Source organism: Macaca nemestrina, chromosome 16, assembly GCF_043159975.1.
Source record: "Macaca nemestrina isolate mMacNem1 chromosome 16, mMacNem.hap1, whole genome shotgun sequence".
Taxonomy (NCBI): domain Eukaryota; kingdom Metazoa; phylum Chordata; class Mammalia; order Primates; family Cercopithecidae; genus Macaca; species Macaca nemestrina.
The window spans coordinates 43,825,576-43,841,037 of record NC_092140.1 but is presented as its reverse complement, the minus strand read 5'-3'; the positions used below and the strand labels follow the sequence as shown (position 1 = coordinate 43,841,037).

General features: G+C 31.7%; 1 protein-coding gene across 2 annotated transcripts in view; it reads right to left on the bottom strand.

Annotated features, from left to right (window-relative positions):
* Positions 1-15,462, bottom strand: part of LOC105489954 (kelch like family member 1) — a 437,149-nt gene that overhangs the window by 250,540 nt on the left and 171,147 nt on the right. For both annotated transcript variants that reach the window (XM_071081257.1, XM_011755115.3), the window contains exon 3: positions 14,193-14,329. In XM_071081257.1, the coding sequence (XP_070937358.1) occupies positions 14,193-14,329 (137 nt within the window). The remainder of the gene's footprint in view (positions 1-14,192; positions 14,330-15,462) is intronic.

The following is a 15,462-nucleotide window of genomic DNA, read 5'->3' as shown; positions in this document are numbered from 1 at the left end:
TCACATATGCTATTATTAGGTTGGTGAAAAAGTAATTGTGGTTTTTGTCATTACTTTCAATGAGAAAATTGCAATTACTTTCGCACCAACCTAGCATATGAAAAACATATTCTTAATATAATCTTAAAAATTTGAGCCTGCCATACAAAATTGTGTGTGTGTGTGTGTGTGTGTGTGTGTGTGTGTGTGTGTGTGTATGTGTGAGAAGATCTTCCTACTCCATCACTGTGGCTAATTCTTGTGTGTTTCCATCACTCTTTCTGAACATTCTGACCCATATTGATATCTCTATTATGCTCTCTTCCCTTAAGCTCTTTCAGTGTTTCATTTGTTTTCTGATGGGACTCTGACTGATAAAATGAATACTAGATGTGGACAGCAAGGAATAAAATCTCAGAGGATTCCACATAGTTTGGCTTGGGTGTCCAGGCAAATGGCATATGATTGACCATTTATATTGGAAAAGTATATTACTATATTTCTTTATATGTGTGTGTATTTTTACCTTCCCAGATCAATACTTGAAAAAAGATTCAGCAGCAGTAGACATACTTACAGGGTTTTTACTACAATATTTTCTTGAAACACATTTATTCAGTCTAAATTCAAACCCTTGATAATAATACACTTCATAATAATTCAGACAGAATTTTTTCAGAGCATCTCTTAATTATTTCCCCAAAAAAGAAAACAAAGAATTTTCACAAGATATCCATAGAATAATATTTTTATTTATTGCTAGCTTTGGAGGTTAATTTGAGTATTATAACCATTGTTTTTTTCAAATAGTTTTAATATTGTATTTTCTAAAACTTGGAATGTATCCAATGAAAGAATCTATTTGTTAAAGCCAGAGGCACAAATGGAATATTAGCCGGCGTCAAGCTTCAATGCACATAAATTAAGCTACCTCATGCATGCTATATTTCTTTATATCTGTAACCTGGCCATTGCTCAGACAGACCTAGATGTAAAAAGAAAAAGGGTAGCCAAGTATTTGACTTAAAAGTTAACTTTTTAAAAAGCACAAAAACTACTAATGGAAAGAAAAGTAATTCTACATTTTCATTCACAGTTGATTTCAAGGCATAACGTTCTCAAATAAGCTTACTAAAAGGGATAACCTACATGTTTTTAATTAGGTGCCATAGAAAACTGGGTTAAAAATACACAATAGCCATATTAAACTTGAGATACCTAAGAAGTCGATGTTTCTAATAACAGCCAACTTTTAGAGATTGTTTTCAAATAAAAATGAAATGTTTATAATCTCTCTTAGCAAGTCCAGAGGAGCTTTGTCTCCAGAGTTAACTAATTGAGAGGGTCGACACATCATCAGGAAACAGGCATCTCCTCAAGTGACTTCCTCAATTTCTGTCTTAGTTGCCATAGTTTCAGGTTTCAGATTCAGACAGGAAAACATGTAGCAGAAGAGGAACTATTTATGTATGTATATATCTCTTACATCAGTGAAGAAACTTTTACCAAAGAATCCCCAGAAATTTTTCTCCAAGCTGCCCTGGCAAAAATTGTGTCACATAATCATGCCTAACTCAATCATTAGGAAAGGAGTGAAATACAAATCATTGGTTTTGATCCTATAAACTGCTTATAAAAAGAGTCACCCTCCTTTGATTCAACTGGGGGACTAAACGGGGAATAGTTTTTGAATAGAGTACCAATAAGGTGTGCTACATTTATCCACAATTATATCTTAAGTAAATGCTAAGGCCACTAAATCTTCCAAATATGTATGAGTAGACTTAAACTGTGTTTTTCTATAAGATATTTGAATTTGTACTTCATCGACATAAAAATATATAAAATAGAATGGGAAGGAAAAAGTGAAGTTTATAGAAGAATATGTATTGATATGGTTCTATTTCTTATTAGACACATCATCCCCTATTAACAAATGCACAGAGTATCTATATTTCATCTACAAAATATGTTATATTAGAAATGCATATTTCCAAAAATATTGTTTTAGAAATGTGCATTCTACCAGACAAGTGCAAAAACTGCCTATAAAATTCACAAAGTAAATTAAATTTATCTATCATCATTCTGTTAAATTGAAAAAGAGAGAAACAATGTCAATGTCACTCTAGAAATTCAAACTTCAAAATTGATATTTTTAGTAACTCATAGGTATTTTTAAAATATAGTTTTATATGAAAATACTTCTAGATTAAAAGAAAATTGTGAAGATAGTACAGTGATTTTTCCATATAACATATACCTGTTTCCCCCATTATTAACATCTTACATGCATATATGTGTTATATTAATGAACAAATGTTGTTACATTACTATCAATTAAAATTTGTACTCCATTCACATTTCATAGATTTTTTTTTTCTTTTCTTACCTAATGTCCTTTTTCTGTTCCAGGATACCATACAGAATAGTACATCTCATTTACTCATTCTGTCTCATTAGGCAACTCTTTTCTGTGACAGTTTTCAGACTTTCCTTTTTTTGATGACTTTGACAGTTTTGAGGAGTACTAATTTAATATTTCATAAAATGTTCCTCAATTGATATTTTGCTGATTATTATTAGACTGGGGTTATGAATGAAGTTTCTGTCTCATCACATGCTATTAAAGAAACATTATCAATGTGACTTATCATTGGTGACAGTCATCTTGATCATGTGTGGAGGTAGTGTATGTCAGGTTTCTCCACTGTAACGTTATTCTTTATTACCTTTACATACTGTATTCTCTGGAAAAAAGTCCCTATGCACAGCCTACACTTAAGGAGAGGGGAGTTGTACTCTATCTCCATAAGGATGGAATAACTGGCATAAATACTTTCGAATTCTTCTACATGGGAAATTTGTCTGTTCCCCATCATTTATTGGTATATTTAATTATTTATATCAATAATTTCATAGAATTTTTTGAATAAATGTTTCAAAAAAGGAAAGAGAGTTAAAAGGATTTGGTTTAGGCAATTTACACATATTTTTAACAGTTAAAGGAATTTAAATTTTACCGCAATTTAGAATTTTGCTATCATCAAATTATTCCTTATTGCCAACTTGTACCACCTTATTGGCACTCTGGCCTCCTCTCTCTCAGGTCCTAGTTATCTTCTAAAATCCTAGTTATCTTCTAAAAATTACAGCAAACTGATTTTAGAAAACAGAATACAAGTTCTACCTATGAAATTCTATAATCCTAGAACTAATTAATCTATAAACCATGTCATACATGCCTTCCAGTCGCAAGAAAGACATGGTTTTGTTTTTTGAGTACTAAATACATCTCAGAGTTCAAGAGAAACTGTTAAAAAGTGAGAAAAAGTTATGCAAAGAGCAGTTCAAAAGTAGCTGTGACAATCCAAGCCATTATTCGTTTAATTTCTATCTGTCCACCTTACTCCTATAAAAGTCCACTGTGTGATAGGTAAGAATTAAACATGCCAGTAGCTCAAATTTACTTAAATTGCTTTAGGGCTACTCTAATTATATATCCATCATTTGAAAAGAACAAGGAATCATTTTCAGAGAAAAAGCAACATTCTCTTGACTCACATCGATACACAGGTGTTAAGCTCCCTCAACTTTAACAACAGAGTACATGTCTTATCTTCAAATTTACTATGCTTTATAACTCTGTACCTAATCAACTCCATAGATTTTTTTCCCACTCTTACTACTTTCTATGGAGTTTAACCTAAAATAGCATGTCATGCAACACTCGAGGAAATTTTGGTTGTAAGAGCAGTGAAAAAAAAAAAAAATGATTAACTCATGGTCACAGAAGTTATTTAAATCTTTACTTAAGTAAAATAATGTGTCTAACTAAGCACCAGACTTATCACAGATATGTCCTTTTGGTCATTGTTTTAATTTAGGATACCTTTATGTAGAACATGCAGAGACAATTCAATTCCCTTTAAATTAATTGTACTTTGAACTCGAGTTTGATTTTCAGATTTAAATATTCTGTTGCTTAATGTGTGAAATTATTTGAGACTTGTGCTCCTGGACAAAATAATTTGAACTTGAATCAGCCAACAGAAGCAACAGTTCTATAATTCATTGTTATATCCACTTTTGGCTAAATAGTGAAGATGTCTAAAGTAGCGTATACAGTGGTGTGTGTGTGTGTGTGTGTGTGTGTATAAATACTCAAATGAAATATTTCTCTCAGATTTTAATATAACAACACCCATGTTTATGGTGAGGAAAATGTTTGCCTTTAGTTTGTAATATAACTGATTATGCTTACCTCTTTGTCTTGGTGACTGAGAAGAAAAACTAATTGGTATGTCATTTCTATGAATACAAACAGAGTTTTAAGACATTTACTTATTGTGAAAATTATACCATAGGTGTTTTTATTTGAATTTGAATGTCTTTCCAAGTATTTTCTGTTTGATTTATAAAGCCTTATACACCATGGATATTTAGAAATGAAACTAGGACAAAAGCCATAACTTGGTGGCTTATGTAAATAGCTGAATTTGTTTTCTTCTGCCGTACTCTACTTCATCAGGAAACTAGAATGGAGATAGAAAGGGGTAAGTATGTCAGTAGGAGCATGTTTCTGTAGAACCAGGTTATATTGAAGTTATCTGCAGAGCTCTTCCATCTTGAGATGCTTAAATATTTTATACAGTAACTTGGGTGGATTTGATGTAGAAAGAAAAATGTTGGCAGTTTTGATATATTTTATCTGACATTCTGTCCAGATTGTGAGTTCTACCATCCTGCCCTCTGTGAGTCCACCATACCCTCTTCCTCTTCACTCTTGAGTTTCTGTGTTGATAGAGATTCTTTTATTTTTGTTTAACAGGTAATTTTTTATGAGGCTCTATGTGATTTCCAAAATACGCTTCATATGTTACCTCCTTACCTTGCTGCTACCATTATAAGTCATTTTTAGAGATCACCACTTTTATTTTCTGACTGCGAACATTCATGCCTTTCTTGAAAGCTTCACATCTCACAATCCATATTTAAAATCAATATTTCTTAGCCCCAGTGAACTGGAAGTGCAATAGTTACAGAGTGCTACCAACGGGGCATACAGATACAGCATTTCCGATAAGTATGAAATTCTTTCCGAAAACACTACCCAGCACACTGAGTTATGTCATAGGTCATATAACTGTTATTTCCCCACTTGGATAGTGCACTTTGAAGCCATTTTAAGATGTGGAAAACAAGTTAAATAAATGTAAGCAAGGGGGTTTGATTATAAGGTTCTAAATATATTTTGTTTAACTGAATTTGGCAAGTAAAATAGTAATTCATAAAAATAATCCAAAAAGTCCTATTACATCATTTTTGAATTAGTCAAATTTGTCAGTTAATCAAAAATGCTCATTAATCAGAAAGCAGAGTGCATAGCCCAGGAAAATACATGAAAATAATTAATGACATATATTTCCAAGTAGTATTTACATTTTTCAGGCATGGATCTATCAGGAATAAACTTATATTTTAGACGAATGCAAAATAGTTTTTATATTTTTCTTGTAAGACTGAATCCCATTACCAGTCTTTAGAATTTCTTTATTGACTTTTATTTTGCGTTATCCTCTCCTCTCACCACACCTAAACATTTCTGTAGAGAAAAAAATATGAGGTGGGACAGATTCATCAGACTCATGTAAGTGCCATTTGACTAGGACATTTTCTCTGGTTGAGTATTGTGACAGGAGTGCAATAATAGCCAGAATATGCAGAGACTAAAACTCAAGTTCACAGTCCAAAGGAATCAGTGACCAAGGTATTCCTTCAGAAAGTCATCAGCATGCAGTCCACTTCCGGCTAAAATGTGTATTCCTGGTTGGATTGCACTAATATCCCTCAACTGAAGGAGACAAAGTGTTTAAAATTAAAGTGCTTAGTGTTCCCATTATAAGCATCCTTTGCCAAGCATAATGGGAAAGTGAACTCTTCATTAAAAATGGCAAAATGGTAATTTGCAGAAGTCTTAAGAAGGGTGCAACGACAGGATTGTTTTGCTTGTTTTTATTTGCTTGTTTTCCCCCACACTATCAGCAAATCATATCAGCTCTACCAAACTTTAAATGGAAGATATTAACAAATAGTTAAAATGGAAGTAAAATAGTGTTTTCAAATAAAAGTATTATTTAAAAGCATTTAGGAAATTGGTGCTTCAGTTGCTTAAATTATAAGATAAAGTTGAATATTGTGAGGCATAGCTAAGATTTGCACGGAAAATTCTGGAAAATGCTACTAATTGAATATTGTAATATTTTTATGATTCATCTTTAGATAAATATGATAAAATAAAATTAAACTTAAAATTATGACATTATGAATGTGCAAGTCTGAGGATGACATTTTAAATAGTGCCAAGAAGCATCAATCACAATTCTCCATTTGGGTATCATCTATATAACTTCTTCAGGCTACTCATGATTTGATATACAACAATATTAATTGTAAGAAAAAATATATATGATGGCAGTTGTTACTAGGTCAATGGAAAGTCGTGCTTTTCACTCAATGTGGCAATGACATAAGTAATTATGAGTAGCACTGCCTTTCGTATTAAGCAGACAGAATGCTGAATAACTCTAGATCTAGTAGAAAAGATGTCAAAATGTCCATGGAAAAATTAGCCCATTATTTTACATCTTATAATAATTTTGTTGACATGTAGCTAAGGTGCCATTTCTGTATCTGACAATATGATGTTGACTACCTACCTATCTCAGAATATTGCTCTAAGGACCAATTAAGATAAAACATGACAAAATCATGAATATAATACACAATAAAAATCCATCTCAAATACACAAGGTAGCACAATTATAAGCTGTTTTTTTAAAAAATGCACCATTATATAGGTATACCAAATCATACATATGAATTAAAAAACACATTATAATGCTGAAACATATAATAAATTGGACTCAAAATTAATAAATGATTGATAAGCAAAGTGAATATATGCTCCCAGTTCTCAGATGTTATTTTTATTCTTATGAAAGATTGTGCAAAGGATTTGAACTTATAAAATCACATATTCTGCATAATCATCATAATTGAGTGTTTGCTACATGCTAAACTTTATGCTAACCTAGTTTAATTTTACAAGTTTACTTCTTAAAGTAACCCTTTCACTTAAAGACTATTATTTTCCCTTTCTTACATTTAAGGAAACTTAAGACTTCAGAAAGTTAAGTAATTTGACCAAGATCCATAACTGTAAAGTGGGGAAGCCCAAGAGATATTTCAAGTACTTAATAAGAAGCAAGAAATAGGTGCATGCCAATTAGAATAAATGTCCAAGAATCAGAATGAACTTTGGGCTGCCCACATCACACTGAGTGGTAGTTGCATATCAATTCAAGGGAAGGTCAAAATAGGTCGTGGATATCTAGTATCAAATTCTACACACCACACTTACAAATACAAAGGAATAAAGTGTATAAGTGTTTTCAAAGTACAGGTGGAAAAATCCTAAGAAAATATAGTGAACCTTATGATTAAAGTAGGAAAATACATAGCAGGTACCCTGAACATTTGGAAGAGTGGTGACTGAATTCAATTCAATGATCCAATTCCCAGCTTTTAACAAAGTAAAGGAAAATGAAAACAATTATAAGACTGAGAGCAACAGAAAAATAAAATCCAAACAGATTGTTTAAGAAAGTAAAGTTGATTATGGGACCCGAGAGATTTTTCTTACTTCGAAACCCAGAAAATAACTGTGACTTACACTATGATAGATACATAACCCTTACTCCTAAATATTAAAAGTCACATAGCTATTTCTTTTGCAGTCTCTCTATTAAGCCTCATGGCACAAAGCCAAAACACTGTTCAATAACAACAATAAAAAGCTTCATAACAGTCACAAAATAGAAATCGTTTTTACTGTCTATTTTGGCACAATATTTTTTCCCAAATTCGTTTTATATGATAGTACTCAATGTTTTACACACACACACACACACACACACACACACACAATTTTAAACATATATACGCACAAATGAAACAAGGTTTCCTGCTAAAATGATGGAAAGGTAAGGATTTGATGGTGACATACAAATTATGTTATTGATTTTATTTTCATTACTTTTTTAATTGAATATACAGGTTGTTTAAACATCCTCTGAAAATTGCTTAAATCTATACTTTTAAACAATGGGTAATAATAATACATAAAACTAGTCTTTGAAGACTCAGTTTCGTAAATCGAGAATAGAATTTTCCATCTATTAAAAGCCTTAAGTTTAAAACTAATAATGTCGTAATGTGCTTGCATAATTCATGCCACTTGAATTAAACCAGTAATAAAAATGAAACAATAATTTACTTTTAATTACAATAAAAATTCTGAAAGGAGTTTAAATGGTAAAGTCCAGGTTGATATACACTTTTTAATATTAAAGCAGGACATTAAATATCTCAGCCCCTATGTGTGTATATTTATTTCATTCAAATGTTTGGCAGTAAGCAGAAGCTATCTTAACATTTCTTAGCATGTACGAAGACTTTAATTAACTTCAGTGGCACACAACCTTTTTTCACAAGGAAGTTAACACTTCAATATGATTAAAGGTCTGCCATTTGGCAGTTTAATTTCCTACCCCTCTTCTTAATACCACTACTAGATGGACAGCTTCCTTTATTTAAACTTTGTCCTTATCAGTTCTCTACAGGAACTGAAATTTTGTTAGTAACCTTGCAATTCCATCTCCCGTATTTGTTAGAACTCTATTTTCTTACACATCAATGAACACAGTATATTTTCAAGTATGTCAGGATAGTAGGGACTATGTAAGAGATAAACTAGGAGGAAATTTCTATCAGTCTAAAAGCAACTGAAAAATACAGTGAACCTCAGTGCATCCTTTTCAAATATATTATAGTTTTTCTTTTCTTTTCAAAATGTGAACATCCAATTTTGGTTGTGATTCAAATCCTAATGTGTGTGCAAGTGGATTCAAAATCAATATCTGTTGTTTTCAAAATTTGGTTCTATTCTTAAATGAGGAAATACTAGGCGATATGTGTGTGTGTATATATATATAGTACATATATCAAATATATATCAAATATATAGTTTATGTATATATATATATCTCAAAAGGTATGTTTATACCAAAATAAGATAACAAAAATTTGTATTTAGTGATAAATTTGAAGACCCTTAAAGGCAAGGAACACGTACAATTCGGCATATTGTTTTTCAGACCTCATCATAAGGCATAGTAAATAGTAGACATATAAATATAGTAAAACTTGAGAGTTGTTCAGTGTATTCACAGGACAAAGACCGTCAGGCATTAATATACTTGAATTGTCAGGCACCATTGCTACCTAAAGGGAGCTAGCATTAGATGGGGAGAAACTATGAACCAAACCTGCACTGAACCACTGTATAGCAATATGAGAGTCGGTTTAAGCTATTCAAACTATTTTGAGAGCAAGACAGCTATGAGTCACTTCAATGAACTCCTGTCACAACTGATACTCTATAAAAGTACACAAATCTGATAGAGACAATACCAGTCAATTCATGTTCTGACGTTCCTATTCCAGTAACAGAGTCCACAACTTACTATTGATCATTTTAAGGTAACTTTTACCTCATTGATTGGGCAGCATTAAGAAATTTAGAGGCTTTGAATATATATCTGTGTACCCATATAAATTTAAAGCAGACCAACACATTTGTGATCTATCTCAAGAAGATTTTATAAATGCTTATTTGAAATATGAAATATGTAATTCTCAAAAAAATTAGTTTTTCTGCTTTGCACATGCTTAGCATAGAAAAGTGTTCCTCTGTAAAATGTATAATGTTCAGGATGGAATATCGGAAGTTCTAGACATTGCTACCTCTCTAGGTGATTTGAACATAAGTTATTGTAAGGCCTAATTATCTTTTCTTCTCTGACCTCATGCTTCTGAGGATGATTCATAGAATAACTACTGAATAACTTCAACTTCACTATCCCGAATCAAAGGCTTATTGAAGATTAAATGAATAATATCTCAGTTTTCATTTCTATTCAACCTAATAGAAAAATGGAACTACAGAACAGGAGATGCATTAGGCATAGGAAAATGCTCACAAAGCTGTTTTTAAGTCAATTTGACACATCAAAACTGAGAATGCCAAAAAGTGTATAGTGATACATAGATTTTGCTACTTTTAAAAACAAAAGTAAAGAACTTTTACATTACGCCCTGCTCCATATAATCCTGTGCGTTGCCAAATTGGTTTAAAGGTTTATGACATTTTAAACTATATTCTACCAGTTTTTTATACAGATGGTTCCTGACTTATCAGGGTTTGATTTTCAATTTTTTGACATTATGATGGCATGAAAGTGATATGCATTCACTGTATTCCTTGACTGACAAAGAAGGTAGCACATCCAGATAAATCCATTGCAAGCTAAGGAGCATGGATATATATAGTTTACATGGTATCTTTTTCTAATACACACTGTGACTCTCTTCATGCCATAAGTGCTCAAATATTGTTAGCAGAATTATGATTTGATTTTGAAAAACTGATAGACAATTTTATAAGTACTGATATACAATCTGAATTCCAACTAAGTATTTTATTTACAATTTAAGATACCAATTATAAAACAGCACTACTTTAAAACACACACTATTGCCAAAAATGGACCTTTGCTCTTTACAAATGGCTAAGATCACAGACAGATTTTCTAGCAGAAAACAATGAAGAAAACCCAATAGAAAGCCTTAAAAGAAAAAAATTTGAAATTGCTCATACTGCTAATTAAGAATTTAGAAAAATGACATGAACTTCATATTAAGTATATCATAATTTCTCTAACACCAGTGTAAATGTTCTTTCCATTTCTGAGCTGTTACAGTGTGGGAAAAATTGACCTTATGGTGTCTTTTATTTTAAGTAAAGAAATTAACTTCATACCTTAAAAGTAGTCATCATTGTTTCACAACCTCGTTATTATCCCAAATAGTTCCAAGAATTATTATTTTTTAAAATTCTTTTGACACAAACACCTTACTGGATTTTTACTCTATTGTACGTATTGCTAAGTATTAACCTTTTCATGAGTATACTTTTTTCTTTCAAGAAAACTTCTTTTGAACTGTTATCACCATTGCTGTCTCTCAATGATACCAAGGCCATTTTTACCAATTACCTAGTAATAACAATAATAATAATAATATTAAAAGCCTACATGTTTGTTTTAGTTCTTACTGAATTTCTCTGAAGAACTTGATCTAATTGCTTCTCACCTAATTTTTTGGACTACGGGTAACAAATGTTGGATGAGTTAAATAGAGTGTTTCCCATATCTTACTACGTACAATTTTCTACTACATAAAATTCTATAAAAGATTATTTTTTCAATCAAACACTATTAAACTAAAATCATTGAAGCTTATCTCAAACATTCATTCTAAGCCCGCTTTATTCATGTACTTTGTCCTTAATTTCTAAGTTAATAAGATAAATTACCTACATCTGGTTCCTTCAAATCTTACACATTTTTCCGAGTTCATAAAATATTATACATTTAAATCATTTAAAAACACTCTGACCTATCTCTATTAAACACATTGCTTTTAGAGCTAATAATTAACTATCAATCATTGACATAGTTGATCCTCCTTAGTTTCACCAAAGCTTCTCAAATCTTAAGATTAAAAAATATATATATTCTTAAATAGCTGGAATTTTACATCTATTCCCTCTCATTCATTTTTTTTTCTGTTTTCTGGGATATATTTATTTTTAGCTTTCCTTAAAGAAAAGTCTTAGATATTAGTTAGCTGTTGAGTTAGGTAGATAGTGCAGTTACCTCCCATGCTTCCCTTTCTGCGCAGCTGATCACTCGTCCTTTTCTATTGTTATAATTTGTTACATTGCATATGACAAAAAGCAAGATACTTGTCTTATGCCATGCCTGCAATTTTTCCAATAACATCCCATAAATATTTTCCTCATCTAACACATTTCTGTAAACTCACAACTAAAAATTTAAGGTATTGGAGCACAGGCCAAAGTGGTAGTGGCAGCTGAGAGGCATTTTTGTATCCTGTCTGCCCTCTACAAAGCAGAGCCAAATCTGGGTCATTATATTCAGTAGGGAGTTTTGAAACACCTTCCAACTTTGTACAGCAGGATGTTGAGTGTCTTTTGACCTAGTTTTACACACAGGAAATGCAAGACTGCCAGACCATAGAGCCTGGAAGTGTTAGGTTCTTAGATCTATGTCTTTTAGTTGCTGAAAGGATTCCTAAAATGTTAGCTTCATGATTCTTCCCTTTCCAGGAAACAATAATGTAATTATGCTTGCTACCTCTTGGCTCAGAGGTATCTATTCCTCCATATGACTGTTTCAGGTTGTATGCAAATTGAAATTGACCAAGATGGTCTTAATATTTGCCTCAATTTCACTAAACTTTGGACAGAATTCTTCCTGACTCTAAGCTGACCCTTCTTTTTTCAGACTACTCATTTTAAAAAACATGGAATTGTAATTTTTTCTCTAATCTTTTGAGATGTTAAGTCTTTTTAAAAACCTCTTGCTAGTTTTACAACCCAGTAATTTTTTTTTCCCCAAAGGCCTGAACATCATATCTTTGAAATGTAAACATCAAGGGAAATAGCTCCCCTATGCCTCAGTTTCTGGAGGAGAGTAGAAGCCTAACTTGGGTGAACACGTTGCTTCAAGTTGTAAAACTATCCTCTCGCAAAGATGAGAAAGTTTACTTTTTCTTTAGTAAAACCAACTAACAAACACAGATGGGCCTGTGCTCTCCCTCTGAACTTGGCACTTAAAAATCCTCCCTTCCTTCATTTCAGTAAACTTCAGACTGAGTTTGGGTCTCTCTCCTAATGCAATATCCTTGAATAAAGTCTTCTTTACCTGTTTAACTTTGTCTAGTATGATTTTCTCCATCAAAATATTACTTTAAAACTGGTAAGACCAAAAAATGTCTAAGTATTTTCCTCACATTGATACTTTGAGATTAAGCAGCCAGAGTATGTGGACTTTTTTTTTTTTTCCAGTAAGCTTATTTACTGAGTATTATCTTAGTGTTAGCAAATCCTTCTCCAGTATAAGTGAAATCCTTAAAGAGGACAGAGTCCTCCTCGTTCCCAGGTGTTTGGGCTCCAGTGACTGATCTTCACAATGTCATCTCATTTTTCTGTTAGCAGAAATGCTGTAAAAATAAAACTCCTTAAACTACATTCCTGCTGCTTTGATAACTAGGCCAGAACCTGTCTATCTTCATCTCACACTAGTATTAAGAATTTAGGTAAAATGAACCACATTCCATCTATAAGAAATAATACATAAAACAAACCATCAATATATACTGTCTGCGTTGGTTTCTTTCACAAGATTTTATGTCCTCCTCTTCTGGCTAAATGTAAACAGTTATTAAAAAGTGTAAGCCCTGATAATGCTCTGTGTGTTTTACGCCTTCTAACTCTCTTAACATTTGGCATTATATCACATTTATGTCCTCATCTACATCTTCTGTTCATTTGGTCTGTGAGCTTCACGAGGGCAAATACATAGATTTGTTAGTTATTCTCTACATATACAATTAATACTTGCATACTGAGTAAAATTCAACAAATATTTGCTACAATGGCAAAATTATTTGAATGCACCAATAACACAATACAATGATCAACAGAAGATGTCAACATAGTAGATCAGAAAAAAAAAAAACTTCAAAAATATCATTTGCACAACTCTAAGTATCTATTGTCCATTTCAAATGATTTGTTAAGTCCACATTAAACATTCTGTGAAAGTTTTTACATTAAAGTAAGACATTTCAGGGAAAAAGTTATTTGAACCCATCATTTCCAAAAGAAAAGACAATTAGAATCTCCTTTCTTTCCTAAGCAAACATGGTCATAAACAAATTTTTATTCAATAATTTGTATCCACCCTGTTTCTCTCCCAGGTTCTACTATTTACTTATTTATGTAAGCCAGTTTAAATCCTTTGTGGAAGAATGAAATGTATATGCATACATATATACATTTGTAATTTCACTGATAATAAAAAGTTAGTCTGATTTTTGATCTACTAAATAGTATTCAACTGAAAAGATACAGAATTTTTTTAAAAGCTTTAAATCCGGTACTTAAAGGAAATGAGCTAAAATTTAAAAGACATCAGTATGATGTTACAATTACTTTGCCATACCTGTATATGCAAATTGGACAAGGTCCCAGAGAGCATTGGGGTCTATGCCTTCCATTTTGATCTCCTCTTGCTTGGCTTCACAAACATCACTTGTAAACATGGCCGCAAAATAGTCGGAGACTGAACTCAGAACAAGCCTGAAAGAGTAACAGGTTCTAATTTAGGTCGTGAATGTAAGGCAGAAAATCACTGTGTCAACCAGAATGCAACGCAGAGCACAGAATCAATCTATTGATCAATCAGTTAATGCATTTTATTTATTGCCTCATGAGTTGTACTTTACAAAACTGATTGAATAAATCTTCCCCTAACTTTTCGTAATAGAGCATTCTCATACATTTTCTTCTATCACTTTAAAGATGTTTTTTCTTTCACATTTAGGGCTTCAGGCTTTTTAAATAATACATTATAGTTTTCTTTATATAATGACCCACCTTCCACCATGCTAACTTTCCCCACTGAACTATCGTGAATTTGAATGCATAATGTATATTGATCTGCTGATGAGATTTTTATTACGTTTTGTTTATTTGCCTGTTCTTGTGCCAATAAAATAGTATTTTAAAAATATATATCTGTCTTTATAACCCATAAGGCAAATCCCTTTCTTTAATATTTTAAATTTAACTATTAGTTACATTTTATTATTTAATAAGTAGAGTTTTAGGCTTTCAAGTCTTAAGTAATATTTTAAGTTTTAAAAATAATTCCTAAAGCATTTTGATTTAAAAATGCTTTAACTTTTTTATTTTATTTGGGGAGATTTGGTATAATTTTCATACAAATTCATTCCATCTAAAAGTATAAAATATCTATCCCTATATTCAGGATACTTTGTTTCCTTTTCAATTTTAAAGTTTTCCTGAAAATTGCTATATAGATTTTTGGTTGATTCTTATATCGTTACAATTTTGTTGGCTTTGTATATACTATCTACTTTTTATTCTATTTTGGTTGGTTTGTTTTTCTGTTATAATTTATTGAGAAATTCATAGATTCATCCTTTATCTGGTACATCTGGTGAATTATTTTTACTAGCTCTTTTGATTCTGCTATTTCTTTTTACATTTAGGTAGATGACTACATCATCTGCAAGTGATATTCTTTTGACCTATTCCTGTTCATTCTGTATAACTCCTCTTCTTTCTCTTTCTTTACAACCTCATCTACCACCTCCAGTGCTGTGACAGAGGCATTTTGTGTTGTTTTCTATATTAACAGGAATGCATCTAAAATTTCTCTCTTCAGTATGATTCCTGCTGAATATATT